This window comes from Odocoileus virginianus, chromosome X (genome assembly GCF_023699985.2).
Source record: "Odocoileus virginianus isolate 20LAN1187 ecotype Illinois chromosome X, Ovbor_1.2, whole genome shotgun sequence".
In the NCBI taxonomy this organism is placed as follows: Eukaryota; Metazoa; Chordata; class Mammalia; order Artiodactyla; family Cervidae; genus Odocoileus; species Odocoileus virginianus.
In genome coordinates this window covers 38,069,403-38,094,511 of record NC_069708.1, presented here as the reverse complement: position 1 = coordinate 38,094,511, position 25,109 = coordinate 38,069,403, and the positions used below count along the sequence as shown (strand labels likewise).

At 34.5% G+C, this 25,109-nt stretch overlaps 2 protein-coding genes across 8 annotated transcripts in view; one reads left to right on the top strand and one right to left on the bottom strand.

Moving 5' to 3' along the window:
- Window positions 1-14,279, top strand: part of POF1B (POF1B actin binding protein) — an 87,529-nt gene extending 73,250 nt beyond the window's left edge. The window contains exons 12-17 of the mRNA XM_020902159.2: window positions 315-467; window positions 1,023-1,142; window positions 2,550-2,678; window positions 3,488-3,570; window positions 10,498-10,612; window positions 11,976-14,279. Of these exons, the coding sequence (XP_020757818.2) occupies window positions 315-467; window positions 1,023-1,142; window positions 2,550-2,678; window positions 3,488-3,570; window positions 10,498-10,612; window positions 11,976-11,981 (606 nt within the window). The 3' untranslated portion in view covers window positions 11,982-14,279. The remainder of the gene's footprint in view (window positions 1-314; window positions 468-1,022; window positions 1,143-2,549; window positions 2,679-3,487; window positions 3,571-10,497; window positions 10,613-11,975) is intronic.
- A 3,304-nt stretch (window positions 14,280-17,583) lies between these two features.
- ZNF711 (zinc finger protein 711) overlaps window positions 17,584-25,109 on the bottom strand; it is a 28,818-nt gene continuing 21,292 nt past the window's right edge. For 6 of the 7 annotated variants that reach the window (XM_020902160.2, XM_020902163.2, XM_020902162.2 and 3 more), the window contains 3 exons: window positions 22,344-22,391; window positions 20,822-20,965; window positions 17,584-20,245 (listed from right to left, as the gene is read on the bottom strand). In XM_020902160.2, coding sequence (XP_020757819.1) covers window positions 19,068-20,245; window positions 20,822-20,965; window positions 22,344-22,391 — 1,370 coding nt within the window. In that variant the 3' untranslated portion in view covers window positions 17,584-19,067. Of the gene's footprint in view, window positions 20,246-20,821; window positions 20,966-22,343; window positions 22,393-25,109 lie in introns of all 7 variants that reach the window. The other variant, XM_070461992.1, reaches the window with a different exon arrangement.

Here is a 25,109-nt window from a genome sequence, read left to right as displayed (position 1 = left end):
TAAAATTTGCTCCTGTGACAATCCCAAATTTTGGTTGAGTTTCCAGTTGTTAAATAATCAGGCATAGGGTTATTTTGGTGCCTACCAGAAGGTAGGTTATCATATTGCCAAGGAGTAGCAAGAGTTTGCAAAATTGGTACGCTGAAAATTCATCTAGTCTTGATTCCTTCTCACTCATTTACCATTTAAGGATAAATATATAAGCAAACTGGGCATGGAAAAATATTCCTTTTGTTTCATTGAAATAATCAACTAAAGTACTCTCTCCTAAAAAGTAGAATCCATTTGTCTTATTTACTATGTATTCTTTACAGCAAGGACGTCAAGACTCAACCTCAAAATGCCAAGCATTGGAAGAAGACAATCTCTCTCTTCGGCATACGCTATCAGACATAGAATATAGACTAAAAGAACTGGAATACTGTAAGCGTAATTTAGAGCAAGAGAATAAAAATCTTAGAATGCAGGTATTCAAATTTTGTTTTAAGCATGTGCTATTGCCTTAATTATATCATTGGTTGTATATACATCTATGTGCTCTGTTAAGTTGCTACAGTTGTGTCCGACTCTTTGCGACTCTATAGACCATAGCCCACGAGGCTCCTCTGTCCATGGGATTCTCCAGGCAAGAATACTGGAGTGGATTGCCATGCCCTCCTCCAGGGGATCCTCCTGACCCAGGGATCGAACCTGTGTCTTTTAGTTTGCACTGGCAGGCAGGTTCTTTACTACTAGTGCCACCTGGGAAGCCCATATGTGTGTGTGTGTGTGTGTGTGTGTGTGTGTCTGCGTGTGTATCCAATTCAATGTGAGAAAATACATAGACTGCTTTCCCATGATTTTACATGAAGTTAAGTCTTAACTCACTGCCATTTCAGTTGTATAATGAACTTCCAAAAAATCCCTCTGATTATTTCAGTGTTTTGTTTAATTGTGTGTTTTTCATCTATTAATGTTTTCTAATATAATATGTATTTCCTTCATAACAGTCTAATTACAGAAAATGATTTTGCCTTGTGTAGGTTTCTGAGACTTGCACAGGCCCGATGCTGCAGGCTAAAATGGATGAGATTGGCAACCATTACATGGAGATGGTAAAAAACTTAAGAATGGAGAAAGATAGAGAGATCTGCAAACTAAGGGTATGTAGATCCTACACTGCATAAATATACAGGTATGCAAACTAAATTAAGGGAATGTAGATCCTACACTGCATAAATGTACAGGTCAGCACAGACTTTCTAATAAGATAATTTTATTTTCAAGTTTAAAGCTACAGAGAAAAATCAACTGAAGGTAGAGTAACAGGAGTCTGTTGTAGAACTTTTTGTTAAATACATATCATTGCGTAAAGAATATTGTTAAATTGTTTTGTAATTTAGCTTCATCTTTTCTAGGAAAGAAAAAAAAAGAAATTAAGTTGGGGTTGTTGTTTTTTTGATTTTTATTTAGTTATTTGGTGATGGGGGAGGGGGAACACTTTATGATCCTACCTGAAGCTTGCTCTATGCAGGCAAAAACAACTTTCAAGATTGTCCATTGAAGCGACATTTGAATTCACAAAAATCTTTCTTTGACTTTGAGGGGTGATACGTAGCAAGAGCTTTGTCAAGTGCAAGGATAAAACTGTTGAATTATGTACTTGTAATTGGCATCAAAATCAAGGTGATATTTGTGAGAATAATTGTACATTGCCGTATTTTGTCATTCTAGGTCAAATTGACTAACCCTTAAATTACTGATACCTAATTATAGTTATATAACTCAAATATTTTAGTATAAAAACTGACCACAGAGTTTTTTTTTCCAAATATAATGTACAGTCTTTAGCAAAAATCAAAATGAAACAAAATAAAATTTGTTCAAAAGGAAATCAACTTGCAGATTTCCTCCACTGGTTTCTTTTCCATCAGAATGTTACTAATAACACTTTAACCTAACAGTCATCTGTGCATACATAATGCAGTAAAGAAGGAAATGAACAGGATTTGGAGTCAGAAGACTTGTTATGGAGTTGCAGCTGTGTTGCTTATTAGCTGTTGCTCCTTTGTATCATTTAACATCTCTGGATCTCATTTACCTGTTTTGTAAATAAGGTTTATAATTTACCTGTTTTGTAAATAAGGTTTATAATAACACTTATCTCAGAGGGTTGCTGTGAGGATTGAGAGAAGTTATGCAGGAGGAATATGTTGTTAAGTGCAAATCATGATATAATATTAGTTACTGAGTTTTCCTTAATTAGTATTTGAAAGAATATAAACTGCCTGTTTTCTTAGCTTTATTTTAATTCTGTTGCCTAGGATTTTTACTTACATAATGCCTAAGCCTAAATAGCAAAGTCACCTTTAAAAAGTGAGAAATTCCTAATTGGCATTTCAATTCATATTCAACATTCATAAAACTCCAAATGTTTATAACTATTGGTATTTTACTCTTCATTTCATAACAAGCTGTATAACTTTATGTCACTTAACCTCTTTGGAACTCAGTTATCCATTTTGTTAAATGAGAATTATAATAGTTCTAACTTCTTTTTAAATCCTTAGACTCAATTAAATCAGTACCAAAAAGATGTTTCAAGAAGAGAAGGAAGCTGCAGTGACTTCCAATTCAAGATTCATGAACTGACAAGTTTGCTGGAAGAGAAGGATTCCCTTATAAAGCGTCAGTCAGAGGTAACAGAGAAGGGGTCAAGGTGGAGAGGAACCATACAACTCAGCCATGTGGGACAAACACTTCCCACAAACTGAGAAAAGACATATTTCCAAGACTTAACTTTATTTATAAAGAAGAATGCGAATGACTATGAAGAGGAGAAGGTTCCATTTCAGGAGAAATAATTCAAATGATAGACAGAATTGAAGCAAAAAAATGTTATGCCTTTAATATTTATAAAATGTTGATTTTCTACCTCATTAGCAATGAAACTTCCAATAAGACTGAGTTGCTTCAGTAAGGGACTGTGTTATATTCCTTTCTATGACTATAGCATATAGCCCAAGATCTGTTATAAAATAGGTACTGAAGGAAGAAAGTATCCAAAATGGTGGTTAATATTGTATCACTGTTATTGAACAAATGGAACTTGTAGTAATGTTCAGTAATAGATTATCTTTTAGGAAACAACATCTGTTTCCATATTGCAGTTTCAATACTTTTCTGCTATAGTTATACTTTTTAATCTTTTTCAACAGAAATTTTCACATATTCACCTTGAGAATCATGCCCATTCTATTTCATGTTATCCCTTAAGTAGAGAAATCCTATACCAGTTAGTGGATTCTTGCAGAGACTTAAAATGTAATTTATTACATATCATGAAGCAAGACTATATGGAATTCAACAAGTAGGATTGGAATATTCTTACCTCAAGGCTTAAAAGGAAGGGAAAAATTATTCTTAGAACCTTGTAAAATGATCAGAAATACCTCTTACCTCATGTTTGTACTGTTTTCAAATGGTTATATTGTCTTTTATTTGTAAGGAACTCTCGAAGTTGAGACAAGAAATATATTCATCTCATAACCAACCCTCCAGTGGTGGAAGGACAACTATTACAACTAGAAAGTAATGTATTTTTAATGAAATTTGGATATGATTTTGGTTATGATATAATCCAAGTTATAGCATGTTTACTTGATATATACACCCCTAGACAGAGTTTGGTGTTTTCTGCTGGCCAGTAATTCTACTGAGGAGTGAATGTTCACAAAAAGACGATAAAATTCAACAGCACACTTTCACTGTATTTATAATACATTAAATACAATGAAAGTAAAAAGCAAATAATTCTTTGTTTAACCAACCGTATTAGTCAGGACTCTTTCAGTTGCACATGCCAGAAACCCAGCTTAAACTGGGAATCGGTTAATTCACTTAACTGGGATTGCTTATTGTCCAAATGAATTTGTGTGATCAAAATATGTCTACAGAAATCTGTCTTTATCTTTTGGCTCTGTTCTTTCCTGCATAGACATCATTCCTAGGCAGCATCTCTTCTTATATAATCAATATGACCATAACTTACATCACAGCAATTTAGCAAAATCAAATATAAAGTGACTCTATGAATACATTCAGCAAAAATCAAGTTTGGCTGTTTCATATAAATGGAATAATGCAAAATGTAATCTTTGGAAACCAAAATCTTTCACTTCACATGTTTTCAAGATTCATCTGTGGTTTAGCATATGTCAGTACTTCATTGATTTTTGTTACTAAATCATATTCCATTTTATGGATGTATATAACATTTTATTTATCCATTGGTCAATTGATGGAAATTTGGGCTGTTTTCAGTTTTGAACAATGCTATTGTAAATAGCTGTGTACAAATTTGTGTATAAATATGTTCATTCCTTTTAAGTATATACCAAGGAGTAGAGTTGCTGAGCACATAGTAACTCTGTTTAACTTTTTGGAGAACTCCTAAACTTTTCCAAAGCAGCTGCACCATTTTATAGCTCTAAGCATTTGCCTTATATATTGTATTGCTTCTATATTGCATGCATAAATATATACAGTTGTTATGTCTTCTTGGATTGATCCCTTGATCACTTTGTAGTGTCCTTCCTTGTCTCTTGTAACAGTCTTTGTTTTAAAGCCTATTGTCTGATATGAGTGTTGCTACTCCAGCTTTCTTTTGATTTCCATTTACATGGACCATCTTTTTCTACTCCCTCACTTTCAGTCTGTATGTGTCCCTAGGTATGAGGTGAGTCTCTTATAGACAGTATACATATGGATCTTGTTTTTGTATCCATTCAGTCAGTCTATGTCTTTTGGTTGGAGCATTTAATCCATTTACATCTAAGGTAATTATCAACTTTTATGTTCCTATTGACATTTTATAAATCATTTTAGGTTTGTTTTGTAGGTCTTTTCCCCCTTCCCTTCCTCTTTTGTTCTCTTCTCTTGTGTTTCTTGCCTAGAAAGTTCCTTTAGCATTTATTGCACAGTTGGTTTGGTGGTGCTGAATTCTTTTAGCCTTTGTTTGTCTGTGAAGTTTTTGATTTCTCTGTCGAGTCTGGATCAGAGCCTTTCTGGGTAGAGTATTCTTGGTTGTAGGTTTTTTTCCCCCTTTCATTACTTTAAATATATTCTGCCACTCCCTTCTGGCCTGCAGTTTCTGCTGAAAAATCTGCTGATAACCTTATGGGGATTCCCTTGTATGTCATTTGTTACTTTCACCTTGTTTATTTGAATATTTTTTCTTTGTATTTAATTTGTGTTTCTTTGATTAATATGTGTCTCGGTGTGTTCTTCCTTGGGTTTATCCCATATGTGACTCTGCACTTCCTGGGCTTGGGTGACTATGTCCTTTCCCATGTTAGGGAAGTTTTCAACTATAATCTCTTCAAATATTTTCTCCGGCCCTTTCTCTTTTTCTTCCAGGACCCTTTTAAGTCAAATGTCAGTGCATTTAATGTTGTCCCAAAAGTCTCTGAGACTGTCCTAATTTCTTTTCATTCTTTTTTCTTTGCTTTGTGGCAGAGATTTCCACTATTGTCTTCCAGGTCACTTATCTGTTTTTATTCCTCAGTTACTCTGCTATTTTTTTCCACCTACCGTATTTATTTCAGTTCTTGTCTTGTTCATCTCTGTTTATTTGTTCTTTAGTTCTTCTAGGTCTTTGGTAAACATTTTTTACATCTTCTTGATCTCTGCCCCCATTCGTTTTCCGAGATCTTGGAACATCTTTACCATCATTATTACTTCAAATTTTATTTTAGATAGATTGCTTGTCTCCTCTTCATTTAGTTGTTTTTGTAGAAGTTTATCTTGCTTCTTCATCTGTAACATATTTCTTTGTCATCTCATTTTGTCACTTACTATGTTTATGGTCTCCTTCCCACAGTCTGCATGATCATGGTTCCTCTTGCTTCTGGTGTCTGCCTCCTTGTGGGTGAGGTTGGTCCAGAGGCTTGTTCCATTATCCCCTTGATGGGGTGATCAGAGGTTGCCCTACATGTTGCGTGCCCTAGATATTGCTATTTGGTTGTCACTGCCCTGTCAGGGGTGGGGTCCGTTCCCTAGCTGTCAGAGTGGAGACCCCCAGATCTGTTTCTTAGCTGTTTCTGATCTGTGGTATAAGATAGGTAGGATTGAAGCACTCCCACTGGAGAGAAGCCACTGAGTATTCCTCCTCTGGAGGTGTTTACCTGTCAATGTGCTCTGTTGTGTCCCCCTTTGCCTGTTAATGAACTTACAAAGTACAATGTTGTTGGTGCTGTTCTTGGTCCCACCTTAACTGTGGGTATGCCAGCAATTGGCCCTGGTGACTCGCAAGCATTGTTTTCATCAGGCCATTGGCTCAGAGCCACTGAAGTCAGGTCCTAGGACTGCATCAGCTATGCACCTGGACCTGCCATGGGAACTACAGAGGCAGCTCATATTCTGGTCTGCCCCAACCTTCACATGTATGTGCCCACAAAGCCCACAGCTGCTAAAGTTAGACCGCTCCCAGCTGCAAGAACACTTGCCCTTTCAGGTGTTTCACATGTACTGAATTTAGGAAGCCATCAATGGAGGTGTAACTGAAGTTTTCACAGCTGTGAAGAGAGAATTCACCACTTCTTCCTTAGTCACACATCCCCTAGTTTCAGCCCATTTGGACAGATTTCCTAGTAGGGGGAGCTATCCTTGTCCTCCTAGGACAGCATGGGCAGGTCCTGACTCCCACTGATGGATTTTCTAGAGGAGTAAGTTTACCTACCTGCTCCCAGGACAATGGGACAGCTCCTGGAACTCACTGGTGGATTTCCTAGTAGCAAGAGCTATCCGTGCTCTCCTGGGACAGCAGGGCATTTCCAGCATCTGCCTGTAGGTCTGGAAGAGGTGGCCAGTGTCTGCCTCTGGAGCCCAAGATGGCGATGGTGACCCTTGCCAGTCCCCAGGCCTCCAGTAGGCAGTGTCCTGTGCCTGGGAGCACTCACAGGGAAAGAAGCTCTTATGGTGGTCCCACCCCTCTCCTCATGTGCCTCCCAATAATGGTGCCTTCTTTCTCTGGTGGGCTCAGGCTTCTTCCTAGTACACTTAGACCTAGTTAGGTATAGTTTCCACACCTAACCCTGGTCCTCTCCCTGGGATTGAGCTCTGGAATCTGAACTTCAGCACCCAAGCCCCACTCTCACTGACAGAAGAGTGTCTCAGGTTGGGGGAACATAGATTGGCAGTGCCGACCCTCTGTGCAGGTTACCCTCTGTTTTGCCTTCCACAAACCTGTTGCTGCTCTCTCCCTCTTAGGCTCCAAAATTCTCCCTCTGTCCAGTATGATCTCTCCACTGGTGAGGAGACTTCTCAAGGTGTGGGAAACTTTCTTCCTTCACAGCTCCTTCCCAACAGTGCAGGCCTCTTCTTTTTCTTTTTCCTTTAGTCTTACCCAATTATGCAGAGGATTTTTTTAAAGTATTTTTTGGGGATGTCTGAGGTCTTCTGTGACTGCTCTTTTGTCATCATACTCCTTTTTATGTTTTCAAGACAAAAGATTTCTCTTTAAATTTTTAAAAATTGTGATATAATTAACATATAACATTATTTTAGTTTTGGATATACAACACAGTGGTTCACTATGTGCATATTTCTAAGTGATCACCACAATAAGTCTAGTTAATACTCATTATCATCCATAGTTACAAATTTTTTGTGATAGAACTTTTAAAGATTTAATCTTTTAGCAACTTTCAAATATACAATACAGTATTATTAACTATAATTACCATACTGGTCATTACATCCCAATGTATTTATTTTGTAACTGGAAGTTTGTACCCTTTGACCACTTTCACCCATTTGGCCCACTCCCTACTCCTCCACCTCTGGCAACCAGCAACATGTTCTCTTTACCTATGAGTTTGTTTTTTTTCACATCCCACGTACAAGTGAGATAATATGGTATCTGTCTGTCTCTGTCTGCTTTATTTCATTTTGCATAATGCCCTCAAGGTAAATCCATTCTGTTGTAAATGGTAGGATTTCCTTTATTTTTTGGCTGAATAATATTCCAGTGTGTGTGTATGTGTGTGTACTGAATATACAATACATAATATTTTATTTATCCGTTCCAACATTGATGGACACTTACACTGATTTTATGTCTTGACTGTTGGTAAATAATGTCACAATGAACATTAGAGTGAAGATACCTTTTAGTGTTTTCATTTCCTTCTGTTAAATACCCAGAAGTTAAATTGCTAGATCATATGATAGTTCTATTTTTAATTTTTTAAGGCACCTCTATACTGTTTTCTACAGTAGCTGCACCAGTTTGCATTCCCAGCAATAGTGCAAAAGTTTCCCTTTTTTCCACATCCTTGCCAACACCTGCTATTTCTTATCTTTTTGATAATAGCCATTCTAAGACAGGTATGAGGTGATATCTTTAAATTGTGTGCTTTCTTTCTTTGCTAACCGATCTAGTTAGAACTATATCAATTTTAGTGATATTCTTGAAGTTATTTTCATTATTGTATTTTATCTGTTTTATTGGTTTATTAGATATATTTCTTTTTTTATGATTGCTGTAAGTTTTAAAGTATTCCTTTTTATATTATCACAGTCTGTCTTCAAATAATGTATCTCATCACATGTAGCATAGAAATTTTATGGTAGTATACTTCCATTTTCCCTTCATGATCTTTTTGCTATTTCTGTTATCTATATTTACTGTTACATATATTATAAACCTTCAAATACAGTATTTTATTGCTCTCAATAGTAAAATTATTTTTAAAATATTAAAACAAGAAAAACAATGTTTTATATTTACTCACATATTTATCATTTCTAGTGCTGTTCATTCTTTTGCTTAGATCCAAAATTACCATCTGATAATCATTTTTCTTTTGTCTTAGATACTTCCTTTAATATTTCTTGCCATACTTCTCTGCTGGTGAAGACTTTTCTTGGCTTTTTATGTCTGAAAACAGTTGTGATTTTGCCTTTATTATCCAGTTATTTTTGCTGTGTGTAGAATAGTAACTAGAGAGATTTTTTCTTCCAGTACTTTAAAGCTGTCATTCCACTGTCTTCTGACTTTCATTATGTCTAATATGAAGTTTGATGTTAATTTTATGATTATTTCTCTGAGTAATGGTCTTTTTGCTGTTTATGAGATTCTTTATCACTGGTTTTCAGCAATTTGATAATGATGTGCCTCTATATTTTTCTTCATCGTTATTTTTCTTGTTGTTCATTGAGCTTCTTGGATCTCTGTGTTTAGTTTCTATCAAATTTGGAAAGAATTAGGTAGTTATTTCTTCAATTAGTTTTTTGTCTCCTGCTAATCCTATAATCCAGGATATATAATCCTATATCCTGTAATCCTTCGATTACACATATATGAGGGCACCTGATATTTTACATGGCTAACTCATACTCTGTATATCTTTTTCAGTCTTTTTTTCTCTTGTGTTTGAGTTTGGATAATTTATCCCAATGTCTTCAAATTTAGTAGTATTTTCCTCTGCAATGCCTAATCTGTTGTTAATCCCACACATTAATTTCATCTTTATAAATCTGATGTATATCATGTCTATCATGTATATCTGATGTATATTATGTATATCACAGATTCTCACTGTGTTCATGCTTTCCTCCAACTTACTGATTATACACATTATATATTTATTTATATTTCTAGTAGATGAAACCTTGTTTATTTGTCATTTCTTGGTTTGTTTCTACTAATTCACTTTTTTCTTTGTCATTACTCATATATTCCTGCTTCATTCCATGCCTACTAATTTCTTATTGAATGCCATATATTATGATTTTACATACTTGAATTCTGGATATTTTTTATAACACTAAGAATTTAGGAGGTTAGGTTATTTGTAAACAGTGTAATAATTTCAAGTTTTGTTTTTAAACTCTCAGAACAACTTGCAGTCTAGGACCAAGTCATCCCACTACTAAGGCAGTAGTAGTGTTTTGTTATATTTGCCTGATGCCTTCTAGTATTAGGAAGTCTTTTCACTCTGGTTAGTGGAACACAGACTGGAGTTCCCTTCACCAAGTGAATTCCAGGAATTTTAGGACTGTTCCTTTTCAGTGGTTCTTACCCCAGCCTCAGTAGCTTTTTCACATGCCTATACTGATCAGTACTCACCCAAAGACTTGTAGGGGAATTCTCTACAGATCCCTTCACCTCTCTCCAACTGTATAGCTCTCTCCTGTCTGGTATTCTGTTCTACAAATTCTGACTCCAGGCAGTGTGCTAGGCACTTGTAGGGCTCATGTCATCTGCTTCCCTTCTTTGGGATCACTGTCTTGTGCTGCCAGTGGTCCATCATTGCCATGAGCAGAAATACTTCCCTCTTATTCTCTTGAAAATAATAGTTTTAAATCTGTGTACACTAAGAGATTTTCTTTTTAGAAAAAGTTAAAAGTCATTCAGAGACAAATTAAATAAGGACAGTCAAAATAGGAGTGACTAAAAAGTAATGAAATTATTTTCTTGTCCAGCCTGTAAACTAACTTTTTTTTCCTATATAGGTACAGGACACAGTATCCAATCCTAGGCCTCTTGTATGATGACTATGAATATATACCACCAGGTAGTGATACACAAACTATTGTTATTGAGAAAACAGAAGACAAATGGACTTGTGTAAGTTCATGGGACATTTCTAGAGTATATAATTAGGGAGAAAAAATCCTAAGGCCATTGCGTTTTGTTAGCAGAGTTTCTCAGCCTCAGCACTATTAATATTTGGGGCTGGATAATTTGATGTGGGGGACTGCCCTGCACATTGTAGGACATTGTAAAACTATATAGAATCTAATTTTTAACACTATGATAATGACAGCCTTTTTCTTATGTTAAAATCTTCTTGAGTACTGAAAGCAGGTAAGACTAATCTATGGTTTTTAAAGTCAGGAAGTGGTTGGTTAACTTTGAGGGTTGGTACCCGATTGGAAGGAAACATAAGGAAGACTACTGGGGTACTAATAATATGCTTTGTCTTGATCTGAGTAATGGTTGCATATATGTGTTGAGTTTAGGGAAATTCATTTAGTTGTACACCTATGTGTGTACTACTTCTAAGTTTATTATATTTCAATAAAAGTCTTAAAATGCCCAAGTATATCATGATGAGCAACAGATAAATATATGTCAATCAACTATTCTGTAGAACCTTTTGAGGAAAATTTTAAATGTAGATTTATAGTTAATAAAATACTGCAGGTGTATAATTAATAAATTACTGCAGATATAATTAATAAAATTAAACATCTGTTAACTCACTTTAAACAATTATCTTTTGGTTGAACAAGCTCAAATATTTGAATAAATTTTAAAAAATTCAGAAAGCTGTTAGCTCTGAAGCCCTTCTCTAACTGTGGTCAAATCATTAATCTTATATATATGGTTATCTATCATCAGTGGAAGCAACCAACATTCAATAGCCCTAAAATAAAAATAATTTGAACTTTGAAATATATTTTAATATATTGCATTTCTTAGGTCATTAATTAGTTGAGAATTACTTATTAATATTATTCCCCAGAGGTGGCATAAATGTGAGGACCTGCCAAATAAAGGGTCTATAGAATAATAGTTGTTACTTTTACCTTCATTAATAGCATACAACAATGAACAGCAAACTTGATATCTGAAGGTACTAGATACTATTAGCAAGTTCAAAATGTATTTAAGTTCACAGATGATAAATGTGTATTTATCAGCAGAGACTTTTGGATATATTTAATCTCTAAATAGGACACCAAGGAGTAAATCTACTTAAATCTTCCTCCCCTGTGCTTAAAGTCATTTGAAAATTATACCTTGACTAAAGTCAGATAAACCATTGTGTCATTGACTATACATATAAAAAAGTGCCAAAACAGCGCCATGCATTTCCTTTGATATTATTCATATCAATGTACAGTGTTTATAACTTTGTCCATATAATTATAATGTCTTAAATTAATTATAAGCCAGTTCTAAACTATTTTTTTTTCTTTTCTAGCCATGAATGAATCCCCAGCTCAAAGGAATTTTTTGTGTCTTCATTAGTACTTTATTTTTTCATAACTAAAGCCAATCAATATTTTAAACCATGCTACAACCCTGCAAGTCTAATGGAATTAATTAGTTATACAGATGACAGTTTCTCCAGCCTTTATAAGGCCTGAATCCTATCACATTCTTTTATTCAATATAGCAACATACTAATTTTTAAAACTCAATTATAAACTGTAGGACTTAATCCACTCTTTTTCAATAGGGTGCTTCCTAGACAGAGTTAATTTTGTTGGGGTAGACATTTTACAAGTTATCTCACTAGAAGTTTTCCTATGATATAGAGACTTCCCTGGTGGTTCAGACGGTAAAACATCTGTCTACAATGCAGGAGACCTGGGTTCAATCCCTGGGTTGGGAAGATCTCCTGGAGAAGGAAATGGCAACCCACTCCAGTATTCTTGCCTGGAAAATCCCATGGACGGAGGAGCCTGGTAGGCTACAGTCCATGGGGTCGCAGAGTCAGACACAACTGAGCAACTTCACTTTCACTTTAGCTGCAGGAGTAAATACTATTTTTTAATGACAACAACAAAAAGCAATATTATTGAATTAAAAAAAACAGTTTAGTGCATGGTATATACAGAATATATTTGCTTTTCTCATATTAAATCTTGTGATTAAAATAGATGATTTATTACATGTACAAAGGAGTTACATTTATACTTCTTTGAGATAAAACTAAATCAAAGGTGATGGTTAATTTCATTTATTAGGGAACTGGGATAATATTTTTTAAAATACTTAAATCTACTAGATTGTACATTACGGTATTATGGTTCTAAGTACTTGTCAGTGGCTTAGCAAATCTGTTCTTTTGAAGCATATCATCCCCAAATGAGCACACCCACTTTCTTAAAAACAAATAACACTATATTGCAGTAGAGAGTGGAAGGAAGGTGGGCTTTTTTTTAAACTAGTGGTAGACAAAACAACATTGAAATACTGTGTAAAAGTGAAACACTTGATATCTGTATTCTACTTGGGAGAAAGAGATCTTATCATAAAATATTTAATGTATTTTGAAGTTGGTTGATTAACTGGGTTCTAATGATTTTATAAAGTGAACTAAAGTATTTTCTAAATATATTAGTAGATATGAATGAACTTTTAAAATTTCAACCCCTTTGGTTAAAGTTAAGAATTAGCAAAAATTAAAATGTTTAGCATTGAAACAAGTATACTATCAAGGGTGAAACAGACCACCAGCCCAGGTTGGATGCAAGAGACGGGTGCTCAGGGCTGGTGCACTGGGAAGACCCAGAGGGATGGGATGGGGAGGGAGGCGGGAGGGGGGATTGGGATGGGGAACACCTGTAAATCCATGGCTGATTCATGTCAATGTATGGCAAAAACCACTACAATATTGTAAAGTAATTAGTCTCCAACTAATAAAAATAAATGAAAAAAAATTAAAATGTTTGTATTTGACAAAGTATAGATTAAGGTAACAAATAAATTTGGATTTATATGTGAATGAGGTTTTGCACTGAAATGTCTTTGCAAATATCTATATATAATTCTGTTATTCTTGATATTCTAATAATTATCCATTATACTAAGAAACTGTTAAGATAGGAACATATGAGGCACTATACTGAATCAAACCACAAATGAAGAGAAAAATGTTTTTAATATTTATATAAATATTCAAGTTAGTCTTGATATGAAGCAAAAAGCCTTATTTTCTTAATACTCTCACTAAAATGTTAAGCTCTGTAATGTGGGTTGGTACAATTCTAATCTTATTAGTGTTCTGTAACAGAATGAGCTATATAGTCCTTGCATTTTTTCCCTTAGTAGAGGAACAGGGAAATTTCTCCTCCACTAACTACTCATATATGTAACTGTAACAAAATTGTTATCTCCCCATTATACATTATGAAAGTGGAGGTTTTTAGTAGCCTGATAGAAAAGTGCTACCATAGCTGTTTTAAAATTAGAATGTGATTTTCCTAAAATATTCATATAAAAATAACAGTGCCCAAAATTTGGGCTCACTTGATCCATGCATAGCAAGAGAATGGGGGTTATAACAAGGTAACTATTATACTTAACAAAGTTATATGTATGTATTTATTTTTCAATTTTTTATTAAGTTCAATAAATGTGATTGTTTTCCTCTCCTAAGTTTCACACAGCTTATCTCTGAAAACTGCAGATATTGTCAGGTGAGGAATGCCTGTTTATCTAATTTCTGTTCCAGCATATTTTACTTTAGATGTTGAATAAAATGGAGACTGTGCAATGACATGCAAAGTTAATTTAAGTGTATAAATAAAATATGTATCTATGTGGTTTTTGTGGAAGTCCTAGTAGGAAACATGCAGTATGGATGTTTAGCTTAGCTGTACATTTTGGTCAGAAAGTTACTATTCACATGAATACTTATGTTAGAGGTAACAAGCACCATAATAGAAAATTCTGATATGGATTACTAGAGACAACACTTTAACATAGTTGGACCTCTCACTGATGCAGGTTTCTGCTTAAAATGAGAATTTCCTCACTTACAAACCTAGTCCTCTAAATTCCATAATTCAGTAAGTTCATAACTAGATGCCATAAAACATTCTTCCCATTTTTGTAATGTTTTAACTGTAATACTTTGTCTTTACAGAAACAGTACAACAGGAACAAAATAAAGCTCAAAAAGTTGCATGCTACCACTCAATTTAGATCACTTTAACAAAAAGCCATTCTCACTTCTCATTATTATAATCCACAAAGATAACATCGTGTAGGCATAATACCCAAGAAAGTAAATAATAAGCTGTGAAAAGACTTAACTAAAAGGTCTCTCTCCCCCACCAGACACCATTACTAAATTTATCGGATTTCCATAGTACTTTTTTGTCCAGCAAAAAATGCAAAAGTACTTTTTTATCCATCTTAGGATAAATAAAATATATTTAAAAAAATAAATAACAAAATAAACCACATCTGTCTTATAAAACCATTAATCTTTAGTGACAAAACAAGACATACCACTTTTGAGCCTACAGAGGAACACTGGAATAGTAATATGACATAATTACATGATAGCCAGGCAGTCTTGGTAGTCTTGGATCAGTCTCTTGTATATGAAATATTAAGTCCAGAGTCTTTATGTTTGGCTTCCTTCCCATTTTTTTGTTATTAAAGTTTATGTTCCAGACATTCTTTATGTCAAGGGATAGACTTTATGACACATTACTTTAATAGCTGGTTCGCTAACACAATCAGTATTGAATACTCCTTCCCCAAGTGTGCCAAAATATAATAAATCAGACCAATTACTTAAAATGGGAGAATATATAAGCTTTTTGAAGTAGTTTCCTAAAGGGGTCTCATGTGCCAGTTATGTTATGACAGGAAGGCTGGGATCTAGACTGGGTAGCTGGGAGTTATATTATGGGTTAAATAGTTCCAATACTGCCAATTGGTCCAAATTTTAAAATGGAGATTTTCCTTTGGAATAGTTACTTGGGTAATGCTCAAAGAGAGAGTCCTAGCAACTGGAACAAGTCAGGTGAGAACATTTTTGAGATATCTAGTGCTAGAGCCTTGACCCTACAAAATCTAGAAGTTCTTTTATAGGGCCTCTAGATTGCCAATTAACAATAGGCAGTTCCTATCTAAGAGGTTCCAAGGTTCTAAGAGAACTTTGTTAACCAGTATCATATTTACAGGCTAATTCTTTTAGTAAGACAGGGTGGAATTATCTTGTGATATTATAGGGTTCTAATCTAGTTCTGCATTTTCTCTAAATGAAATCTTACGAGTCCTTAGTTTTGATAGAATTCCAGTTCTAGCCAATTCTCATAATAAAGGGAACTAGAAAGAACAGACCAAGAGAATTGTTTAGTTCCCCTGCCTTCATGTGAGATGTCTTCTTTTTCTGGAAATAAGCATATTTAGAACTGTGTGATATCTTCCTTTAAAACTATGCCTGGGATTTACCTCAAAATAAGCCAATGAGACAATAGGGAATAAAAATAAACCAATGAGGTGTAGGTGGGTTAAAGCAGGAGTAAGGAAAAGAAAAATGAGTCAAAATTGACCATGTAAGTAATGATTGCTGCAGTTGGGTAATGGCTATATAGGGGTTCATTATATTATATATGGTTGAAAGTTTTTTGCAATGAAAGTTATGTCATAGGTTTCTTTAAGGGAAGGTCAAGGTTCAAACTGATGGTTTTCCTGTATGAGACATGAATTGAATTTTAGAGCTCTACCTGAATAATTCTTAATAATTTCCTCTCTATCATGGTATAGGCAACTTGGAAGTAACAATCAGACAAATCCATTTCCATATAATGACCCTGAACTGTTCTAGAAAAGTGCCTATTCTTTTAGTAATTCCAAAATGATTCCTCCTTCTTGTGAAGGTACTTTGACTTCCATTTTTTGGTCATATAAAATAGGCCTGTCTGGGTAAAATCTGCATTTTTAAAGGCAATCTCTTGTTTGTAACATGGGCTGAATTCTTACCTGTTCTATCTTGGCTGAGGTTTTCTAGATCCAATTAATAAGAGAGTCCATTTGCCCCACTGTAGCCATGAATGAATGGAATAACCTCTTCACATGACTCCCTGCTTCCCTTTGCTTCTCTACATTCTTCGCACAGCTTCCAAAATGATCTTCGAAATGTAAATCACATCACTCCTTTCCTTAAAACCATCTGACTTCTTATTTCAAATTCTCACAGGTCTCATCCATTATCAGTTCCTTTCACCATGATGCAGCCAAAGCTTGTACCATCTCAGGTTGTCTGTATTTGCATGTTTCTCTGCCTTGAATGCTCTTGCACAAAATCTTCACATGACTGGTTTCTTCTTGGCACTCAAGTCTCAGCTCAAATGCCAAGTCTTCAGTATGGATTTCCTCATTATACTTACTCGAAATTGTTTAAGCAAAGCTGCCAAAGTGTACCAGAATTACACGGGGGCTTTGTCTAACATCTCACTATTCCTATCGGTGGTTAACACATTGGCAGCTTGATAGAAATACAGAATAGTAGACCCCAGCCCACACCTATAGAATATGTATTTTAACACTATCCCTAGACAAACTCTATAGACATTAAAGCTTAAAACATTGGTCTAACATGTAATGGCTTTTTCTCTTAGTGATCATTAAAGAATAATTAATCCAACTGACAGAGTCTTAAGCAATAGTGCTATATATCTAGGTACATGAATTCTACTGAACACTGACTACTATGCTCATTTGCAGAATCTTTCCCAAAGCCTTGACTTAATGAATGTATATTGGTCTACGGGAACATAATTAGATTCATTTTTTAGGATAACGTTACTTAAGCAGACTAAGAATTTTTAGTTTTCCCTATAATACTAAGTCTCAAGTCTTAAGATGAGCAACTTTAAATTTTGAGGAAAAATCATGCTATAGCCATCATAACTGTTTAAATTCCTAGCTCATGTTGTTAATGCACAAAATTCTATAAAACATTAAACTGCAGACAAAAAATGCCTAAGAGCAATTTTAAGTAAAAAGTCTTTCAAGAATGGACATTATAACACAACTTTAAATAAACTCATAAAGCCTTTAAGTGCAATAAATGCTTTTTATTGTATGCTCATTTCAATGAGTAACATTTAGAAATAATAATCCCACATTAACAGTGACAATCTTATCTTACAGCGTGTACATCATTTACAACCACATGACACACAACTTTAGATTTTCCAAATTTAATATTCTGAATTAAGAAAGATAAAAAATTTATTCTCAAGGAACTGATTCTTACCTGGTGCAAAAACAGAAAGGTGAACATTATTTAAAACACAAAGCCACAATATAGCATGGAGTAAAATTACATTTTAATTATACTGAACAGCTGAGTGTAAACATGAAGCAACTAAAACTTAAAAATACACATCATATGCATTACATTTATGAACAGGATTTTCATTAAATGTCCCTAAACCAGCTTTTTATATTAAGCGCCATGTTGATTTGCAGCATGCTAACATAAAGTGTTGTTAAAAGGATGCATATTTTATACAATGTAAACTGAATATCCACCTTCAAGCTCTATTGGCAGCATAGTGTTTTGTTAAATACTGCATAAATACTGCCTCACATTGAAAATGTATGTTAATAATATGGTATATAGATTTTAAAAATCAAAATTTTCAATAATGGCATAAAATTGCACCTTTAAACATTAGAGCAAGTAAGACTGGAACAATCATACTTGCTATGACTGTCCTAAAAAAACTAAATATTTAAGAAAACTGTGTTCTCTCAATTTAATCTTAATATCATTAAGAAATATAGTGCTAGCTTTGTTTGCAACATTACTGCTGCATCCATTTTAGAAAGCCACATTTGACTCAAATATACTTTTGTCATATATGCCATACTGAACATCAACTTGAACATCAGAAAAAAGGGGAACTTTAATCTTTAGACTTCAGTACAGAATGCTGTATTTTAAACATCCTATCCTGTAATAAAACCTTAGTAGCTTTGAAATCCTTCTAAATAGTATTGAATTAATCTAACCTGTTTTTCAGTGAAATTTCTTTTAATGAATACACAAAACTTTTGCCATTTCTGGAATTCAATTTCCAGGTACCATATAAAGATTCACTGACTAAGTGACTGATGGATGACTGCATTTTATTTTTCCATCCCATTTCCAAAACTGCATAAAAGTGAGGCTTGTTTGCCAAAGCAAAGCATCACTCCTTAATTAGATATGATCTTTTCAGAAAGATTTGTCTCTAGTATGATCAGCCAAATAAAGTGGTTGTCTTTGCTCTTCCCCTCTGTAGTTGAATTATGTTTATACCATTAAATAGACAATAAGGTTTTCTGCAACCATTCTATGGTGCTCCTTAAATTCTTTAAGTAATTTCAAAGGGCTATGAGATCCCCTCTCAATTCAAATACATTAAGATCTTTAATAAAAAGAATGTAAATTTATAATTTAATATCAAGCTATGTAACCAGGTGAAACAGTTTGTGAAATTATCTTCCCATGTAGCATGTCATATTTTCTAAATAGCTTTTCTTTATATTGATCTTATTATATAAGAGCCTCCTTGTGGTGCCTCATAATATGCTGATTTTTTTCTGATGGTCGTCGGAATCCCTTCTTGCAGAATTCACACCTGTGTGGATAGTCTTTTGTATGTATTGATATCACATGTCGTTTAAAGCCAGATGCATCTGTAGTGCTGTATTCACAATACTCACATTGGTAAATCTTCCTTCCAGTGTGAGTCTTCATATGCTTTTTGAGCTCATTTTGTTGTCTGAACCCTCTTTTGCATCTTTTACACTTCAATGACTGATCCTTAGTATGAACTGAAAGGATATGACCACTAAGAATAAATGGATCTGATGTTTTAAAGTCACAGTGCCTACACTGATGAATCTTCCTACCCTTATGGATATCACTATGCTTTTTGAGCTCAGAAGGGCGATGGAAACCTTTATCACAGACCTCACATTTGTGAGGAAAATCCTTAGTGTGGACAGATATGATGTGCCGTTTAAGGTCACTTGAGTTGGTGCTCTTATGGTCACAATGAGGACACTGGTGTGTCTTATGTCCTTGAAACAAATCCAGATGGCGTTGAAGTTCTCTCTCATCACCAAATGCTTGGGGACAATGCTCACATTTATATGGTAAGTTGTTACCATGTTTAGACTTAATATGAGTTTTCAAATTTGATTGATCTGCACACCTGAAAACACAATACTGACACTGATATGGCTTCTCACCAGTATGGGTTCTCATATGTTTCTTGAGTTCAGAAGGATGTCGAAAGCCCTTCCCACACTCAACACAAACATGAGGAAAATTCTTGCTGTGAACAGCCAGTAAATGTCGGTTTAACAGTCCTTGTTCTGCAGTTTCATAGTCACAGTATTTGCACTTGTGCATCTTCGGCTCCTTGTCTCTTAATATAAGTTTATTTGAACTCAATGGACTAGCTTCTCTGTATCTTCGTGTGTATTCTGTAAATTCATGGGTTTTGTCAACTTTGTTTATAAGCTTATGGCTTTCTAAATGGTTATGGAAACTCACTTTCTTGTTAGTTGTAAAGTCACAATCTGTACACTGATATTTTTTTCTCATCAAATGATCAGGATGATTCTTCATGTGTCTTTTCAAGAATCCTCTGGATTTAAACTTTTTTGTGCAAATATGGCAAGGATACACTGTCAGGGGTTGTCCATCAGGGCCTATTATAACAGCTAGATTTAAAAAAAAAACAAAAACGGAAGTTGTAACATTTGGCCAGACTGTTTTAAAAGGGTTTTACAACAAAGGTAGCAAAATTAGCTGACATTCACAATGTGAGAACTATACTAGTGGAATAAAACCCTGTAAGACAAGATGTAGATTAAATGCAACTTATAATAAAGTAAAGCTCCAGGAGTTAGTGATGGACAGAGAAGCCTGGTGTGCTGTAGTCCATGGTGTCACAAAGTCAGACATGACTGAGAGAATGAACTGAGCACACTAAAACATAATGAGCAGCACTCTACTATAGACCATTTATCTGCCAAAATGCTATATCACATGCACTTTGTAACAACCTGAAAATTCTCTTTTAAAAAACATCACCTGGGTAAAAAGCAAACAAGCACAGATTTGCTAAGTAACAGTAAAACATTTTTTAAAAAAACCAACTATTTAGATAAAACACAAGTATATGAGAGTAGGACTAACTACACTACAAACAACTGACTTATATTCTCAGGTTACAAAAAATACTACTGCATTTCAAGTAATTATAATATTCATAAAGGAATGTATTAGTACTTTACCTGTTTGCCACTGCCTCGTTTCTCCCCTTCTCCTCTTCTTGGTTTTTTGTTTAAGTACTTTATTTGTATTAATACTATCACAGATTTGAAGGTATTGTGCTGCTGTACTACTTCTGTTTTCTAATGTTGAGTCTAAAGTATTTCCTGAAAAAAAATCAATACACCATTAAACTATATATATTTATAATCTTTTCATTGTGATTACATGAATTACTAGAGAAAACTTGGCATTCAATTGCCATTGAGGTGCTAAATTTCACAAAGTACACTCATCTCTCAAGTGAATATGCAAAAATATCTCTCAAGTGAATATGCAAAAATATGATACCATGTGAAATTAACTTTAAAATATCCCAGTTTATTCATCCTAAAGGAACAAACTGATCAGGTAAATGAAATGTAAGAAACTGAATTTTATGACCATGAACAAAATCTTTACATCAGCTCAATTTTCTCACTAATGAAGGCTGATGAAATTAAAGAGATTTAGCAAAGAATTAATTTATACATGTCAGACAACCAATACAATCATGGTAACTGTGTAATACATGACAAACAACAACTTCTTCTATTTATGCTTCAAAATGGTTTACTTAATGTTTAAAAGTAGTAAGATTGATTTTTTAAGAGTTAAGATAAATGTGACAGGCAATTTACCAAAATTTCAATGGAATCAGTGTATACAAAATACTCAATAAAATATCAGTTCTCACAATCTCTTGTGTTATGCAATTTAGTTTAAAAATGTAGCCCAAGATACTGTTTAGCTTAAATGCTATGATATGTATGTCTCTCATTAATTCACCTGAAATCTATATTTAAATTTAAAGAGTGAAAAACCTCCTAAGGTTAGAAACAAGATAGTCAGATACTTTATTTCCCCTGTGTAAGAAAATAAAAAGAACTATCAAGCATGGAATAAAAAACACTATATTAAGTATATTAAAACTAAAAAATACTTAAGCCAATACATGAGTTTTATGTAACATCTATATAAATCTACTGGCTGCATAGAAATTAAGAAAATAGTTCCATCCCAAGGAGAACATTAACAAGTGGCTGATATCATGGGCAATTTTTACTTTCAAATCAGAAAAATTTCTATTTTATAATTTTTTCCATAGTAACCTTTTATGGCCCATGCAGTAAGTGGCCTGACATTTGTATCTTGAAAAAGAAATTTTTTATTTTTACTTTCTGGCAACATCGTGTGGCATGTGGGATCTCAGTTCCCCAATCAGGAATTAAACCTGCACCTCCTGCAGTGGGCACATGGAGTCTTAACCAGTGGACCTCAAGGGAAATTCTGAGGTAAATCTAAAATGAACTGCGCTCACAGAATTACATACATTATGTCTCTAAATAAAATTCCTTGAAGAAATAAACTCTTATAACTAACTAGATATGACTAGGCAAATAAGAGTCTAATGGGTCTGTACACACAAACTAGTAACTCTTTATCTACCAAATAGTATACAAAACCAGCTACTTAACTTACATCTCACATATAATGCTCTCTCACCTGATGACTGACAATCTTCATACCTTCGAGAAACTCTTCTTTCATCTCCTTAAAAAAAAAGACAAATTAAAAACTGATAGACTGAGTATAACAATTATCAATGGATCACATTTACAAAATCTTACATCAATCACCATTCTTTGGATTAAACTTTTTGTTGTTGAGTTCTTCCACTCCCATAGATTAGATAATTTCACACACTGAAAGTAAGGGCTGCTGTGAGCATCCTTGGAACTACTAATTTATAGGAAAACCTTACTTTCTATATCAAACCTGAGTAGACATTCTACGAGGCCATCATCACCCTGACACCAAAACCAGACAAAGATACCACAAAAAAATAAAATTACAGGCCAGTATCACTGATGATGGGCTTCCCTGGTAGCTCAACTGGTAAAAAATCCACCTGCAATGCAGGAGACCCCAGTTTGATTCCTGGGCTGGGAAGATCCCCTGGAGAAGGGATAGGCTACCCACTCCAGTGTTCCTGGGCTTCCCTAGTGGTTTAGATGGTAAAGAATCTGCCTGCAATGTGGGAGACCTCAGTTCAATTCCTGGGTAGGGAAGATCCCCTGGAAGAGGGCATGGCACCCCACTCCAGTATTCTTGCCTGGAGAATCCCCATGGCAGAGGAGCCTGGCAGGTACAGTCCAAGGGTTTGCAAAGAGTCGGACACAACTGAGTGACCAAGCATGTCACTGATGAACATGGATACAAAAATCCTCAACAAAATTCTAGCAAACAGAATCCAACAACATTTTAAAAGGATCATACATCACGATCAAGTGGGCTTGATCCAAGGGATGCAAGGATTCTTCAATATACCCAAATCAATGTGATATATATTATTAATAAATTGAAAGATAAAATCATATAATCATCTCAATAGATGCAGAGAAAGCTTTTCACAAAAATCATTACCCATTTATGATAAAAACTCTCTAGAAAGTAGGCAAAGAAGGATCATACCTCAACATGATAAAGGCCATACATGACAAACCCACAGCAAACATTAATCTCAGTGGTGAAAAACTGAAAGCATTTCCTCTAAGACCAGGAACAAGACAAGGGTGCCCACTCTCACCACTACAATTCAACATAGTTTTGGACAACCTAGCCACAGCAATCAGAGAAGAAAAAGAAATAAAAGGAATCCAGACTGGAAAAGAAGCAAAACTCTCACTGCTTGCTGATGACATGGTATTATACATAGAAAACCCTAAAGATATCACCAGAAAATTACTAGAGTTAAGCAATGAATATAATAAAGTTGCAGGATATAAAATTAGTACACAAAAATCACTTGTATTCCTATGTACTAACAATGAAAAATCAGGAGAAATTAATCAAACAAGCCCATTCACCACTACAACAAAAAGAATAAAATACCTAGGAACAGACCTGCCTAAAGAGACAAAATACCTATATGCAGAAAACTATGAATCAAAGATGACATAAACAGATGGAGAGATACAATATGAAAATGATTATATTACCCAAAGTAATCTACAGGTTCAATGTAATCCCTATCAAACTACCAATATATTTTTCACAAAACCAGAACAAACAATTTCACAATTTGTGTGGAAGCACAAAAGACCCTGTGGAAGCACAAAAGACCCTGAATAGCCAAAGCAATCTTGAAAAAGAAAAACAGAGCTGGAGGAATCAACCTTCTTGACTTCAGACTATACTACAAACCTACAGTCATCCAGACAGTATGGTACTGGAACAAAAACAGAAATACAGACCAATGGAACAAGATAAAAGTCCAGAGATAAACCCATGCACCTATAGGCACCTTGTCTTTGACAAAGGAGGCAAGCATATTCAATGGAGAAAGGATAGTCTCTTTAATAAGTGGTGCTGGGAAAACTGGACAGCTACTTGGAAAGAAACTACAATACTTTCCTAACACCACAAACAAAAATAAACTCAAAATGGATTAAAGACTTAAAAGGTAAGGCCAGAAACTATAAAGCTCTTAGAGGAAAACATAGGAAGTACACTCTTGAATATAAATCACAGCAAGATCCTCTTTGATCTACCTCTGAGAATAATGGAAATAAAAACAAAAGTAAACAAATGGGACCTAATTAAACTTAAAAGCTCCTGCACTACAAATGAAACAATAAACAAGATGAAAAGACAACCCTCAGAATAAGAGAAAATAATTTTAAATGAAACAACTAACAAAGGATTAATCTCCAAAGTGTATAAGCAGCACATACAGCTCAATACTAGAAAAATGATCAATCAAAACATGGGCAACAGATCACTTCTCCAAAGAAGACATATAGATGGCCAACAAATGGATGAAAAGATGTTGAACATCACTATTAGAGAAATTCAAATCAAAATTACAGTAAGTGTTATCACCTCATACCAGTCAGAGTGGGAATCATCAAAAAATCCACAAACAAATGCTGGAGAGGATGTGGAAAAAGGGAACCCTCTTGCACTGCTGGTGGGAATGTAAATTGATACAGCCACTATGGAGAACAGTATGGAGATTCCTTAAAAAACTAGGAATAAAACTACCATATGACCCAGCAATCCCACAGTTCAGAAAGACACATGTACACTCAATGTTTACAACAGCACTATGTACAATAGCTAGGACATGGAAGCAACCTAGATGCCCAATGATAAATGAATTGATAAAGAAGATGTGGTACATATACACAATGGAGTATCACTCAGCTTTAAAAAGCAATGAATTTGAGTCAGTGAGGTGGATTAACCTAGAGCCTGTTACACAAAGTG